We start from the raw sequence: 13,811 nt of genomic DNA on the forward strand, positions 1-13,811 counted from the left end.
AAAGGTTGCTGTGAGATTAAGCCTATTAACGGGTGTAAAATACTTAGGACAGTGTCTAGCACACAGCAAAGACTTGGTCCAAATATTTAATAAGTTAGGAAATATTTTAATTGCCATTCTGTGGAAGGTGGGCAGATTATATCTCAAATAAAATTTTCCGTTCTTTTGAAGTTGAACAAATAGAACTAAAATTCTGTATTGGTAGTTCGAGGAAAGAGGTAAAGTATGCTTTAGCTTAGAATGACAAATAAAGGCTAGTATTTTGATTTGGCATAAAAGTAGGCAAGTAAATGGGGCGCCTGGGTGGCTCAGTGGGTTAAAGCCTCTGCCTTCGGCTCAGGTCATGATCCCAGGGTCATGGGATTGAGCCCCGCATCGGGCTCTCTGCTCAGCGGGTAGCCTGCTTCCTCATCTCTCTCTGCCTGCTTCTCTGCCTACTTGTGATCTCTGTCTGTCAAATAAATAAATAAAATCTTTAAAAAAAAAAAAAGTAGGCAAGTAATTTTGATGTCTAAAAAAGCAGACTGACCCAGGCAGTAGAACAAAAATTAGTAACTGTGAGGAGGAACTGGAAAAGGACAAGAGCACCTAAGGACGGTAGTGAAGGAAAGCATCGGGAGCCTTACGGCTAAGACAGAAGGACAGATGAAAAGGCAAGGTTCACCAGCTTGCCTAGGTCCTCGTTTCAGCGGTGAGACACTGTTGTGCATTGTAGATGCTTGGCTTGGTGAATGAATGTGGAACACACCCTTCTTTAAAACATCACTCCCACTCCATCAAGGGAGCATGTTTTTATGGGTGTGAATTCAACATAGATGGCTGAAGGAGAAAGTCTCTAACCATAGTAAATTTGAGAGGTCCTTTGGAGGAGAGGGAAAACAAACAAACTGAAACACAAACCAACAGACAAGCTTTGAACATCAGTAACTCCAAACCAGGCATTCTTAGGCTTAGGGCAGAGCAGTCCACGCAGGCACAGTGTGAAAGCTTCACATATAACTAGAGATACTTAACTCACATATGGCCCTGATTTGTAGATAAACTTACCAGGAATGTATCTCCATTTGTGGTCTCAGAAACCACCACTTCCCCAATAGCGATCACTAATCATCTATTAGAAAACCTATTCTAAAATGTATTGACGGGGCGCCTGGGTGACTCAGTTGGTTAAATGACTGCCTTCAGCTCAGGTTATGATCCTAGAGTCCAAGGATGGAGTCCCGCATCAGGCTCCCTGGTCAGCAGGAGTCTGCTTCTCCCCCAGACCCTCCCCCTTCTCATGCGCGCTCTCTCTCTCTCATTCTCTCTCTCAAATAAATAAAATCTTAAAAAAAAAAAATGTATTGAGGCTATGTGGTATATCAAGCATGTCTGTCTTAATGGCCCTGAGAATGTTCCTGAGAATTCACCGTGATCTGCCGGGACATGGAGACAATTAGTCCTGGGGCCTCCCTCCCACTACCAAGGGGGGCTTGTTTTCAATCTTTGTTTCCCACTAGATTCTTAGCATTTTCCTCTGAAAGAGAGGAATGCAACTCTGCACAGGCCTGCAAAGCCAGCAGATTCTGAGCAGCTGGCTCTCCCAGACAGATCTATGAATGGTTGGCATCCAGCTTCGGGAAGGGGGGTGCCCAGATAATTTGTTCTTCAGTTTGCTCTGGCCCGACCCTCCCTGGGGCCAGATATGCTTTGTAAAACAGAAGAGCGGCAGGAGGAGGAATTCCTATTGCCCAGAATGTTCACTCACCGTGTGTCCAGCAGGCCCCGCCCCATCATCTATCTAGAGGATATTAGGGGGATCGGAAAACTCAAGTCCTCTTTTTCTCCTGGTCTTTGCTTGTACATTGATTACCCTAATAAAATTCATTCTCTAAGCCACACCGTGTGACATGTCAGCGGGTGAGCGCAAAGAGGCTTGCCTGGCGCAGCTGAGTCAAGGGTAAACTCAGGCTTGTCTAATCTCTGATATCCACTGCTACACAACCTTGCCCTCTCAAGCTTGCAGAAGATCCCACCTCACTTCCTATGGCCAGTTCTCCCATTGTTCTTAAATGAAGAGGGCCTTAGAGCCCTGAATCCATGTGATTATGTCATTTTATTATATTCTCATCGCTCTCAAGCTACAATTGCCTTTTTATTCATGTTTGTTATTTTCAGTGTGGAAATTGTTTCATTGATAAAGAGGGAGATGAAATAAAAGCTAAACTGCTCCACTGCACGAGGGCATCAGTTAACATTATTATTTTTTTCCTGCCCAAGGAAATTCCCTTATTCTTATTTTCTTATGTTGAGCATAATTTAACACTTCTTTCATTCCCATATTAATTTATGGTACATTTCAAACTGCAATTACTAGTCATATGACAAGATTTTTCCTGCAGTGAATTTTAAGTTAATTCATTTGTATAAACATATTGTTAACCAAGTAACTTCTTCAAAACTTCATATTCCTTAGTACCTGGAAACATGAAAGTGAGAGTGTTGATGTTTTCCTTTGCCATAACTCGTTACCTTCTTAAATATGTGGAAGCTGGTCAACAGATTCTTGTATAGCCCACACATAACTCATGTGCAGAAACATTTTATTACAAACTCAAAATTATCTACCAAAGAGTAAATTTTTGGATGGCCCTACATACGGCTCGAATCACTTAACTATGTGATAATATTGGGGTGCCTGGGTGGCTCAGTCAGTTATGTGTCTGCCTTTGACTGAGGTCATGATCTCGGGGTCCTGGGATGGCGCCCCGCCTCGGGCTCCCTGTTCAGTGGGGAGTGAATCTTCTCCCTCTGCCCTGCCTTCACGACTCTTGCACAGGCACACATGTGCACTCTCTCTCAAATAAATAAATACATAAATACATAAACTATGAGATAATATATCCTTATCAGAATATTCTGGAAAGGCACTCATGAAAGCATTAAATGTAACTTCAGTAGTTTTTATGCAGTTTGCCCATCCAAAACATCTTCCCTTTCTCTCTTTTATCCCCTTTTTCTTTCTTTTTCCCTTTGGGGGAATAGGGGAGGGGACAACAGAAGAGGGACAGAGAGTATCCGAAGCAGGCTCCACGCTCAGTGCATTGCCCATCACGGGGCTCAATCTCATGACCGCGAGACTGTGACCTGAGCTAAAACAAGAGTCAAATGCTCAACTGACTGAGCCACCCAGGCAATCGCCCTGCCCCCTTTTCTTTGCTTTTTGTTATGAATCCTATCATCATCAAGGATTAGATTTGATAAGAAATCTTCAAAGATGTCCTCAAACTTCAAAGATCTACCCTCATTAGTTTTTCATGAGAGTGACTGTGAGGACTGATCACCTGGCATTTAGTACCTTGTTTTGTGATGTGTTCTTACAGGTTGTACCTTTTCTAGCCAGTTATTATTTCTTGAAATCTAGGGCCACATTATAGGAATTTGGGCATCCCAAACAACCAATACTAGTAAACTAAACATAAATAGACACCTGAACATAGGCTTTTGAGAAAGAATCATGCATCTCTATGCAAGACAGAGAAAGAAAGAAAATTAGATAGCATAAAGATAGGTTGGTTTTATTTCCAAAATTGTAGAAAATTGAGTACACTCAATGCTGTCATTTTCCCAAGTAAAAACAGAACAAAACAAAAAAACAATAAAATTGAACATTGGGGGAAACAATGCATGCAAATTTATCTTTGAGGCTCCGGTTATGAACTGGGATAAGATTATAAGTAATGCACTGCCACCCAGTGGCAAACTTTCACTTTATTTGAAATAATGGTTTATGTAGTCGAAAGACTCTAGCTACTAGGGGTCTTTGGTCAGGAAATGTTATACTCCACTAGAAAAATATAAGGGAAAAAGAAGTTAACACTAAGGTCATAGGAAATTTTGAACCAACTGAGAGTATATATAACTAGCCCAAATAAGACAGGCAAATTAAAACAAAAACAAAAACAAAAAACAGTAAAAACAAAGTTATTTATAAGATAATTGAAAATGTGGATTTTGGCCTGGACTCTCAATATCAATGAATTGTGTTTGATATTTTTTGATATCATAGTGGTTCTGGGCTTATACTTTAAAATACAATCATTTTTGTCTTTCAGAGTAAACATTCCAAGACGATCACTGATAAAATGATGTGATGCAGAATGGAGGGAGAGAAATTGGAGCTATATTTCAAACATTTTGAGTTATTAATTGAAACTTTTTAAAGGTGTTTGATGGTTACATGGGGCTTCGTTACACAATTCTGTCTACTTCTGTACATATCTGAAATTTTATTTTTCCTTTTTTTTTTAAAAGATTTTATTTATTTATTTGACAGAGAGAGAGAGTGCACAAGCAGGGGGAGCAGGAGAGGAAGAAGCAGGCTCCTGCTTTCCAATGTGGGGCTCAATCCCAGGACCCTGGGATCACTACCTAAGCCAAAGGCAGTCACTTAACCAACTGAGCCACTCAGACGCCCCTATTTGAAATTTTCTATAACAAAATCTTCTTTCAAATTTCACCAGGACATAGATTATCATTGAGTATAGGATTTGATTAGTAAAAACAGAGAGTTTTCTCCATAAACTGTTTCGCAGAAATCAGTAGGTTAAATCATGAGTGAGACAGAAGAACTTAAAATCTTTGTTTGCCTTATAAATGAACATTGAGGAACTGAACGCAAACCTTCTTAAGCCCAAGGTAATAAGAGAGTGGAAACAGCTTCTCAAATCATGTTTGTATCAAGTGTCAGGCTTGTGTTGTCTTATAAAACAGATCACTAAACAAATAACAAAAAGTGAATTGTCAAGACTTACTATTTAGTAAACTACATTGGAGCGCAATTAATTTTTCCCTTGTTTCTCAGTATTTACTAAGTATTGAGCTTCCACGTATGTTGATTTTTCAACCTTACAAAAAAGAGAAAAGAAGTTACTGCCTTGTTGCTAGGTGTTAGGCAACAATTAGAGGTCCTTGCACTCAGCAATTAGAGGTGCTTTTATTTTTTTTTCTACTCTGATTTGAGTCCTTTAGAAAATTAAATTAGTTTCTTAGCAACCCAAATGGGTAAAACTTAAATATAGGTAGGGTTCTTTTGTAAAGCAAAGGCTAAATATTTCCCTTATAAACTGTTTGTTTAGCGTTTCTTGGCTTTGAACAAAAGAATTGTTGAGGTACAAAGCCCTAGAAAATTTTACAAAAAGCTCTCAGTTTCAAATGGTGAGTGAAGTTACTGATTTTCTAGTGAATGCTTCTGCTTTTGTTTTTATTTTGAATCATTCCAGTTTGTCAATTTGACTAGCTTTTAGAATCTGTGTATTTTGATATGAGATAGATTGATTTATTTATGAAAAACAATCTCTTTATATGTAATACTGCAAAAGGGAAATTATGAAATAATGTATTAGGAAGAAGAAAGCCAAGCTAGAAGAACATACTGAATTTCCTTATCAACTTACAAATATGCACAAATTTGTGGTTCACTGTGCTCTTAATAGCACACTACAATAGCACACTACACTGCTTTTTCTTATGTTGACAGCATGTAGGTATCCATTATATATTTATATCAATCTATTTAAATATCTACTACCTCAAATACTAATATTACAAAATTAAACTCAGATATGTAAGCAAAAGAAGCTTAAATTTGCATACATTTGCTAACAAAAGAAATTTATTTCTTTTAACTAGTAGATCTTTAAAAATAGATAAAAAATTTTGTGACTCTCCAGTTAAAAATATTTGAGGAACAAATTTAAATCAAATTTTATTTCTTGTATTGCCACTCATATAAAGAGCTTCCCATCGTATAGAAAAAAAATATGATCAGATATTTGGGATTTTTAGATAGAGTTTTCAAAAACAGAATCTGTAATTTTCAGATTTGGGGAAGCACAGAACTCCTATTATTCCTCTTACTGAACCACATAAAATTTGCATCTTTGTAAGACTGAAAAATTTTTGAAAAACAGAATTTCACATGACTCAACTTAAAATATGCTGAACCCTACAGAGGATTTGTAAAGCTAGAAATTCTTGTCTCATCAATTTTATAATTTAATTTAGAGGCAGATTTTGTAAATAATTTGCTTTAATACAAGATGTGAGGCAAAATGTAGCGTTAAGCTCCATTGCTCTATTTAGAAGAAAGAATGAATCCTGCAGGGGCATCTGGAAACACTGTGCTGGAGATGGCATTTAAACTGGTCCTTCAGAGATAAGAATAATTTCGTAGGTGGAAAGTAACTGTGTTTATTGAATGAAAAATAACGTATTCTTTTTTTTTAATATTTTTTATTTTTTATAAACATATATTTTTATCCCCAGGGGTACAGGTCTGTGAAGACGTCTAGGCCAAAATATAACTTCTGTAATATCAACATTGACTGCTAAACCTTTGACTGAATGAGAATGTTGCTGGCTTATTTTTCTTAATTCCTCAGCCACACACCTCGTTACTTTGTATTTCTCTATGCTGTAGTTTTTCTTTCCATTTAAAATAAATATGATGTGATATCACCATCACAGGCTTCAATCATTCAACTAGATCTCCAGGGGATTTCTTTCTCCTGAGGTGTCTATGGACTACAATGATACATCCCAATACATGATTCAGATACTATCAAAGCCTAATGTTACAAACATATTATTCAAATGAATAGCATATGATATTAAATTCATAATATAAGACAAAATAAAGTATCATAAAAATTGGAGAGAATTTATTATCGTTTAAAATATGACTTAGTAAAAAAAAATTTAAAAAAATAAATAAAATGTGGCTTTGTTTCAATTTTTGTTAGTCAGGAAGCCCCAAGACTATAAATAGAGACAGAGGCAGGTCTCAGCGTCAACAGGGGGATTGAGGAATATGTCTACTCCCAGCGGCCTAGCCAAATGGAGATCTAGACCAATGCCACATTTTCTAACCACAACCTCTTAGTTTGATGGCTCTCTGGCTCTCTCAATGCCATGATATTTGTTTTTTATGTCAATTAAATTTCCAAGGTCTTGACCTATTTTTATTCTTCCAGTTTATGACCCTCCTGGCATCAATTTAATATTATTAAACAACACTAAGTTCTAGCACAAGACAAGGAAATTCATACCACCTCATTTCCTTATTCCTAAGAACGAGCTTTGCTATATTATTTCCACTTAGCCAAACATAGTTTAATTGGCAATCATCCCTCTTTCCAAGAGGATGTCAAACTGATTATCATTTTCCAATAACATCTTGACAAACATATTAAATTCTAGAAATGTGCCAACAGTTTCCTTTCCTTGCCACTGGTCAGTGAAAAGCAAATCCATGATTCTTATCCACAGGTTCCAATGACAATAGCTACAATGTACTTGTGGTGGTTTAGGTGGCCATAGGTATCCTAGAAATAGCTTATAACAAATTCTACATACCTTCTGTGCCTTAGTGAAATGTTGTTTGCTTCCTTTACGACTTGGAATATTCTTTTACTTATCCTTCAAGATTGGTCCAAATGACTTTTCTAGTGATGTCACTTCTATTTTCCTCAGACATAGGCCATCACTCTTTCTGTTTCTCATAGCACTATTGTAATATCTATCACATTATGTGTTTTATTTTTTATTTTCATGTCTTTCTCCCAAGAAGCCCATCATGACTTAAGAACATTGATTTCAAGTCAATTATCTTTGACTTCCTAGCTGGGACTGACTGCTAGGACAAGGGTGCTGAATAGATGTTTGCAGCAGCCATGATGATTCCCTCCCCCTCCACATACATGCTCCCATCATTTCTCAGCCTTTCTTTCATGTTTCATAAATCTTTCAGAAATTACATTGGCCTGGAGGAAAAATATTCAATATACTGTTGCTATAGTGGCAGACCTCACCAACATGTCTGTTGCAGGTTGCTACAGGTGAAAAACACTCTCCACCCAACATACCTTGACTCTCAGAAAGGCAACAGAAGCAGAGGTGTCACAAGAAGGTTGCAGTATTCCACAGAAGATCTCAACTCCAAATGGAAAAAAGAAGTCCTGGGACCACCACGATCTGAAATGGAAGTCAACATATAGGAAATAAAGCCTCCCGATTTCAGTTATAAACTGTATACATCTTTGGGATTTCCAGAAAAACCATCAAGGAATATTAAGGAAGAACAAGGAAAGGGGAAAAGAGGTAATTTTCAGGAAACAAGGCTTCACATGCCCAGCATAAGGAGTCATCCCAAGAAGGCCAAATCCCCTGAGTTTATAACAACATTCCCACATCTGGATTCATATAAAGCGAAGTTAATGTTCATGAAGAGTGGAAAATATCCAAATGGTGTATACCTCAATCCCAAACCACATGACTTTCGACAGGTACAAAAGAGTGTTTGATTCAAAATAACTTAAAACAGATAAGGGGAAATATGTATTATTTTTTATTCATTTCTTAGCTATGACTACTATTACATGAGCAAAAAAGGTATGTGCATATAATATGTACAAATATGCATCTTTATTTCCCATAGAAAAATACAAGTCAGATTCAGCACTAAATGACAGAGAAGAGAGGTAAGACCTTGGTTAATGTTTTTGATATGGTTTTATCAGCCAGGTGGAAAGACTAACTCTGGGATGGACTTTCCTAGTTTTTAGAATGGTTGGGACTTAGATGTGATTGGGAAACAGACCTCAATTGCCAGTTTCAATCTAGAAAGTAATAAAATCAATTCATGGAATGAATGGATGAATAAGTAAAAGTTGACAAAGGGGGCATTATGTTACTTTAATGAGTTTTTTTAAATGATTAATAATTTAAATAAAATGTGAGCAAGAATCAGATTTATAATTTGAAATGGTGGTGGGGAATACACATATATTTAAGGAAATACAAATGAGGTCAAAATATAATTCCTCGAGAAAATGAATATATTCTCTACTTATGTCTATAATTTTACACATAAGTATGACTCTTGCTCAGTAACAAGAGAAGCAATAGGGCTGGCAATATAAAAAAAATAGCTATAAAAAAGAATAAGTTTGTTCTCAGAAAATATAAGAAAGCAGTTAGGAATGTGGTCTTTGGGGTTGGATTAGGTATCTTTGCCCTCTTATTGCTACTAATTTTGGAAAAGTTATTAAGCCTCTTTCTTATTTATAACATGGAATAACCCTCCTTCACACTTGTTATCATTCTTTTAAGTAATGAAAGAAATAATGATATGCAAAATATTTATGAATGAATGTTAATTCTTAGGAGGTCTTAGGATAAAAGCTGGAAAATTCAGAAGCCTTGATCCATAAACTTCTTTACTCATTTACGGCATCTAAACCCTTCTATTTACAGTAAAGGAACTATATTAACTTTTGGAGTTGAGGGAAAGACAGTTAAACAGCAAATGTCATTAGTTCATTCAACTATTTCACTAGTTATGGTTACAATTATAAGACTTGAGTAAGAAAAGTTCAAGGAATGGGGACATTTTAACTGTAACTGAATTAATTTATATTTATGAAAAAGTGAGTTGAAGACTGTGTACTAGGAATTGTGCAACCACCAGATGTCAGTATAATTTTCTTAAACTAAGGATTCCCATTTCATTTGATTAAAGAGTGAAAAATCTTGTACTAGAGTTTCGTTTGGGACTTTTAATATTTTCCTATTTGCTTTAGCAGGTTGTAGAATCACTCACAAAGAAGAGAATCCTGTCTGTCTTCTGCCCGAGTTCACCCTTTTGTGCCCCATTAACTAAGCTTTCAAGCAGAGACATATGTGATGTTTTTTAAATTAGTTTCTGAAAGTGTACAAATTCTATTTTAGTTTATATTAATTAGTTCATTTAAACCATCTTAAAAAAACCCTATTTTGTGGTATAGTTTACTGAAAACAGTCAGTAATTACTCTATGCCAGTCTCAGTAAATTATTTTAGCTTTGTTATATATTTTTATGTCCCTGAAATAAACCCAGCTCCAGAAATATAACATGCAACCCTATTTGCATTTGAAAATAAATGCAACTTTTGAATGGATTCCTTTAATTTCATGGTGTTAAAAATATTATTTTATATTTTTCCCCCCTAGGATTTGGAAGTACTCTGTTCCACTATAAAATGAATTGGCTATACAGTATAGTATCTTGAATTAGATTATTCTTTCAAATTTCATATGCAAGTTTTAAACATTATAATAAAATCATCAAAATTACATTTTGCCAGTAAAATATTAATATTTGTAAAAATCACATGGCAAATATGATGTTAGTAATAAACAATATTTACTAGTAATAGTACAATCTTCTCTTTACATATCTAGTACCAACCCAATTTACCAAACTTTGTGACAACTTATGAAAGGGACCCTTTTGGATTAAAATTTAAATCCAGACACTTAAGTACAGGTAAGTCATTATCATAAACTTATGAATATAGCAAAAAATAAACTTTTTGCATTATCTTAATAGTAATACTTGGAAGCACCAGGGTGGCTCATTCAATTGGGCCTCGGACCCTTGATTTCAGCTCAGGTTATGATCTCTGGGTCGTGGGATCGAGCCCTTCATTGGGCTCCCCATTCAACACAGAGTCTGCTTGAGATTCCCTCTCTTGCTCCCCTTCCCTTTGCCCCTCCCCCTATGCACTACATAAATAAATAAATAAATTCTTTTAAAAAATAGTAATACTTGTAAAAACATACAGCCCAAATGATTTTTTTTAACTTATCACATTTAGTAATATGGTAAATTTTTTAAATGCCCACTTAATTAATGGAAGCAATCCACTTTCTTCATCATCTACACCTTTTAATATACTATTGAAGGTTGAGCTTTTAACTCAAAGTGTTCTGTATAGAAAACAATAGAGTAAGTGGTTAAGAGTATAAACCAGGAAGTAAGCTGCCCCAAGTTACTTAAACTGTCTATTGGTCTACCTATCTATAAATGGGAATGATAATAATTGGATCTATATCATAGATAGAGATATTGTGAGCATTAAATCTGTTACACATACATAGTCACTTAGTTAATAATATGTATATAGTACAGTTATCTCGTACATGGTCATATACACACAATTATTATTATTATTATTATTATTTTTAAAAAGATTTTATTCATTCATTTGACAGTGAAAGAGAGAGAGACAGAGAGGGAACACAAGCTGAGGGAGTAGGAGAGGGAGAAGCAGCCTCCCCGCCGAGTGAAAAGACTGACGGGGGCTTGACCCCAGGACCCTGGGATCATGACTGCTGTGGAAGGCAGATGCTTAAGGACTGAGCCACCAAGGCACCCCTCACCCCTGACAATAGTTATTATTGTGGTGCCATTTGAATAGTGCTTGTTCACAGTGAACTTTGTATTACCCAGCATTCCTTATTTGGACAAGGGTGATAATATATACATTCTATATTTATATGTTATAATTACATATCAATTATAGACAAAACAATAAGATGTTAATGGTGGTTGTCCCTGAGTAGGAAGACAAAGTTTGAGTCTTATTTTCTTCTTTTAAAAATGAGTGTCAAGTAGTTTTATAATTATGAAATGGAGATAATTTATTCATAAATACCATATACATTTTAGCATGGATTATATTGACAAAAGTCTTTTCTATGTGTGCAATTAAAATGGGACATGTCAACGTTCCTTACGTGAACTACGTGTAAATCACTCTGGAAAAAAAAGCTAGAGATACTTTATAAGACCCAGACTCTGATCTCAAGAAATGTCTAAGTAAAATTTAAGTAGAACGCAAATCACAATGCACTACTGAGAAGTTTAAAAAGAGATTTCCGGGGAAATAAAAAGTGGGATGTGAACAGTTTGAAGGACAACATTAACTGCAGTAGAATTGGTGGACAGGATAAGCAAAATTTTATTTGGATTTGTGTTATAAATTGGCTGTCAATTCATCTCTCCTGGGCCCTGATCTCCAGCTAAATTCTGAGAGACTTGAACAAAGACCTGCGTAATTACTGTTTCTCATTTGTCTCCGTATCTGTAGTCCATGGGTGCCGCTCACTGAAAGATGATAAACAGAAGAACAGTTCAGAAAGATTTATCACCTACAAGCCTCATGAATGCACCTGGGATTCAAAGCTAATTTTACCAAAAGCTCCCTGGCCCATTAAATCTGCTTCATTCACGGTGAGCTTGACTCTTCCTCTACAGCTGTTCAGAGAGGTCTCCAAAACTATTATTGATTACTTTAATGCAGGATTTTTTCATTTGTTGTTAGCATATATGGTGAAAGATACTAGCTTTAAAAGTAAATCAGAAAGATCTCTGTTTTTTCTTAAAATATGAACAGTGGATTATCCAGAATTTTGGATTTTATTTTCGTATTACAAAGATGGTTGGTCTGGTGGACTGAGGCCTGAATACCGTAAGGAATTTTCCCCAAAGGTAGTCCCACCCCATTTGGAGCAGCCCATTGAGTGAACTGCGCTCAGTAAGAAGACCTGACAAGGAGGCTTTGTCATCCACTCATAAAAATATGTTGAGAAAACACACTTTTACCATGGTTCGTATTCTACCCTGGACAAGAAAGGCTGTTTTGTATCCCTGTAGGTCCCAAAACAGCAAGATGTGCCTTTGGCATATGGAGCAAGTTTTTAAAGCAAAGATTATAAAATAGCAATTTAGAAAAGATAAACCACAATTAAAGTCAGTACATGCTTGCTTTTGCTGACTTCCTTTGTGCTATCTCCCCTAAGAGACACAGGAGGCGGCAAGATGTGTACAGTGCATTTATGGATCGTGCGGAAGACAAGCTTACCCAAACATGCAAGAACAGGTGGGTAAACATTTCGAGAATTGTGGTTGAACACTTATATTAACTTCTTAGAGTGGCTTTTCAAATGATTTTTTCAATAATATATACTTTATCCTATAGAAGCTCTATCCTAAGAACGGTGAATGAAGTATTTACATGATGCTCAAATCATTTTAAGTGGAGTCGAAGAGAATCCAGTCCCTTGATCTTATAAATTATTTTATAATAATTTATAAATTATTATAAATTTATAATAAATATATAAATCTATAATTTATATTTATAATAAATTTATAATAAATTATAAATTTATAAATTATCCAGTCCCTTGATCAGATAAATTATTTCTCCTAGGTTTAATGGAAATCTGGAAAAGTACCAGTGACTATGTCACAGTTCCAGGTTTCACCCATATGCACTCAGACTTGATCATTCTAGAGCATTTCTGCCAACTGCAAAAAGTCAACATCAACGTCGCCTTGCCCAAAGTCGTCTGTGGCTGCCGAAGCTGCCCACAGCAAGTCGGAAGTACTGAGGGTTAACAGCTCCCAGCAGCAGCCTGCAAGTAATAATGGAGGTGATTGGTCTACACTGCTCCCCAGCGTTGCCCTGGGGGCTAAACTCCAGCCATCCAGGAGCCTCATGCACTTTGTTGGCTTCCTTCCTGTCTCACTTGCTTACATGCTTACCTTGTCACCATTTTACTTTCATTTGACCACCTATGGTTTCACCAGAATGCTTGCTAAGCGCCTGCTTCTGGGGAAACCTAAATCATGACACCAGAAGGTAGTAGTATAATGATCTTAGAAGGCAGAAAGCCTGGCTTGGAATCCCAGGCTAGCCACATGATCTTGGGCAGATTACTCAACCATTCTCCCTCAGTTCTTCACCTGTAGAATGGGAATAATATGCACTGTCCTGGGATACAGACAAGGAGGGGGTGTCTGAGTCCATTTATAACTTCTCTTAGCTCTCTTTACGCACTTGCCAATGTTGTCTGTAGGAAAGGGGTGGGAGGCAGGTGAACATGGTGAATAGTTTGAGTTTTGGATTTGCTCAAAATGGATTCAGATCCTAAACAAATCTATA

General features: G+C 36.4%; 1 protein-coding gene across 1 annotated transcript; it reads left to right on the forward strand.

The window, feature by feature from the left end:
* Nucleotides 1-7,913: 7,913 nt before the first annotated feature.
* LOC131830189 (uncharacterized) lies at nt 7,914-13,499 on the forward strand. The gene is given in 5 exon segments (XM_059172541.1): nt 7,914-8,324; nt 10,261-10,345; nt 11,952-12,094; nt 12,664-12,747; nt 13,161-13,499. Coding segments are annotated over 5 exon segments (957 nt in total). The 5' UTR covers nt 7,914-8,018.
* Nucleotides 13,500-13,811: the final 312 nt, after the last annotated feature.

Source organism: Mustela lutreola, chromosome 4, assembly GCF_030435805.1.
Source record: "Mustela lutreola isolate mMusLut2 chromosome 4, mMusLut2.pri, whole genome shotgun sequence".
NCBI classification, from domain to species: Eukaryota; Metazoa; Chordata; class Mammalia; order Carnivora; family Mustelidae; genus Mustela; species Mustela lutreola.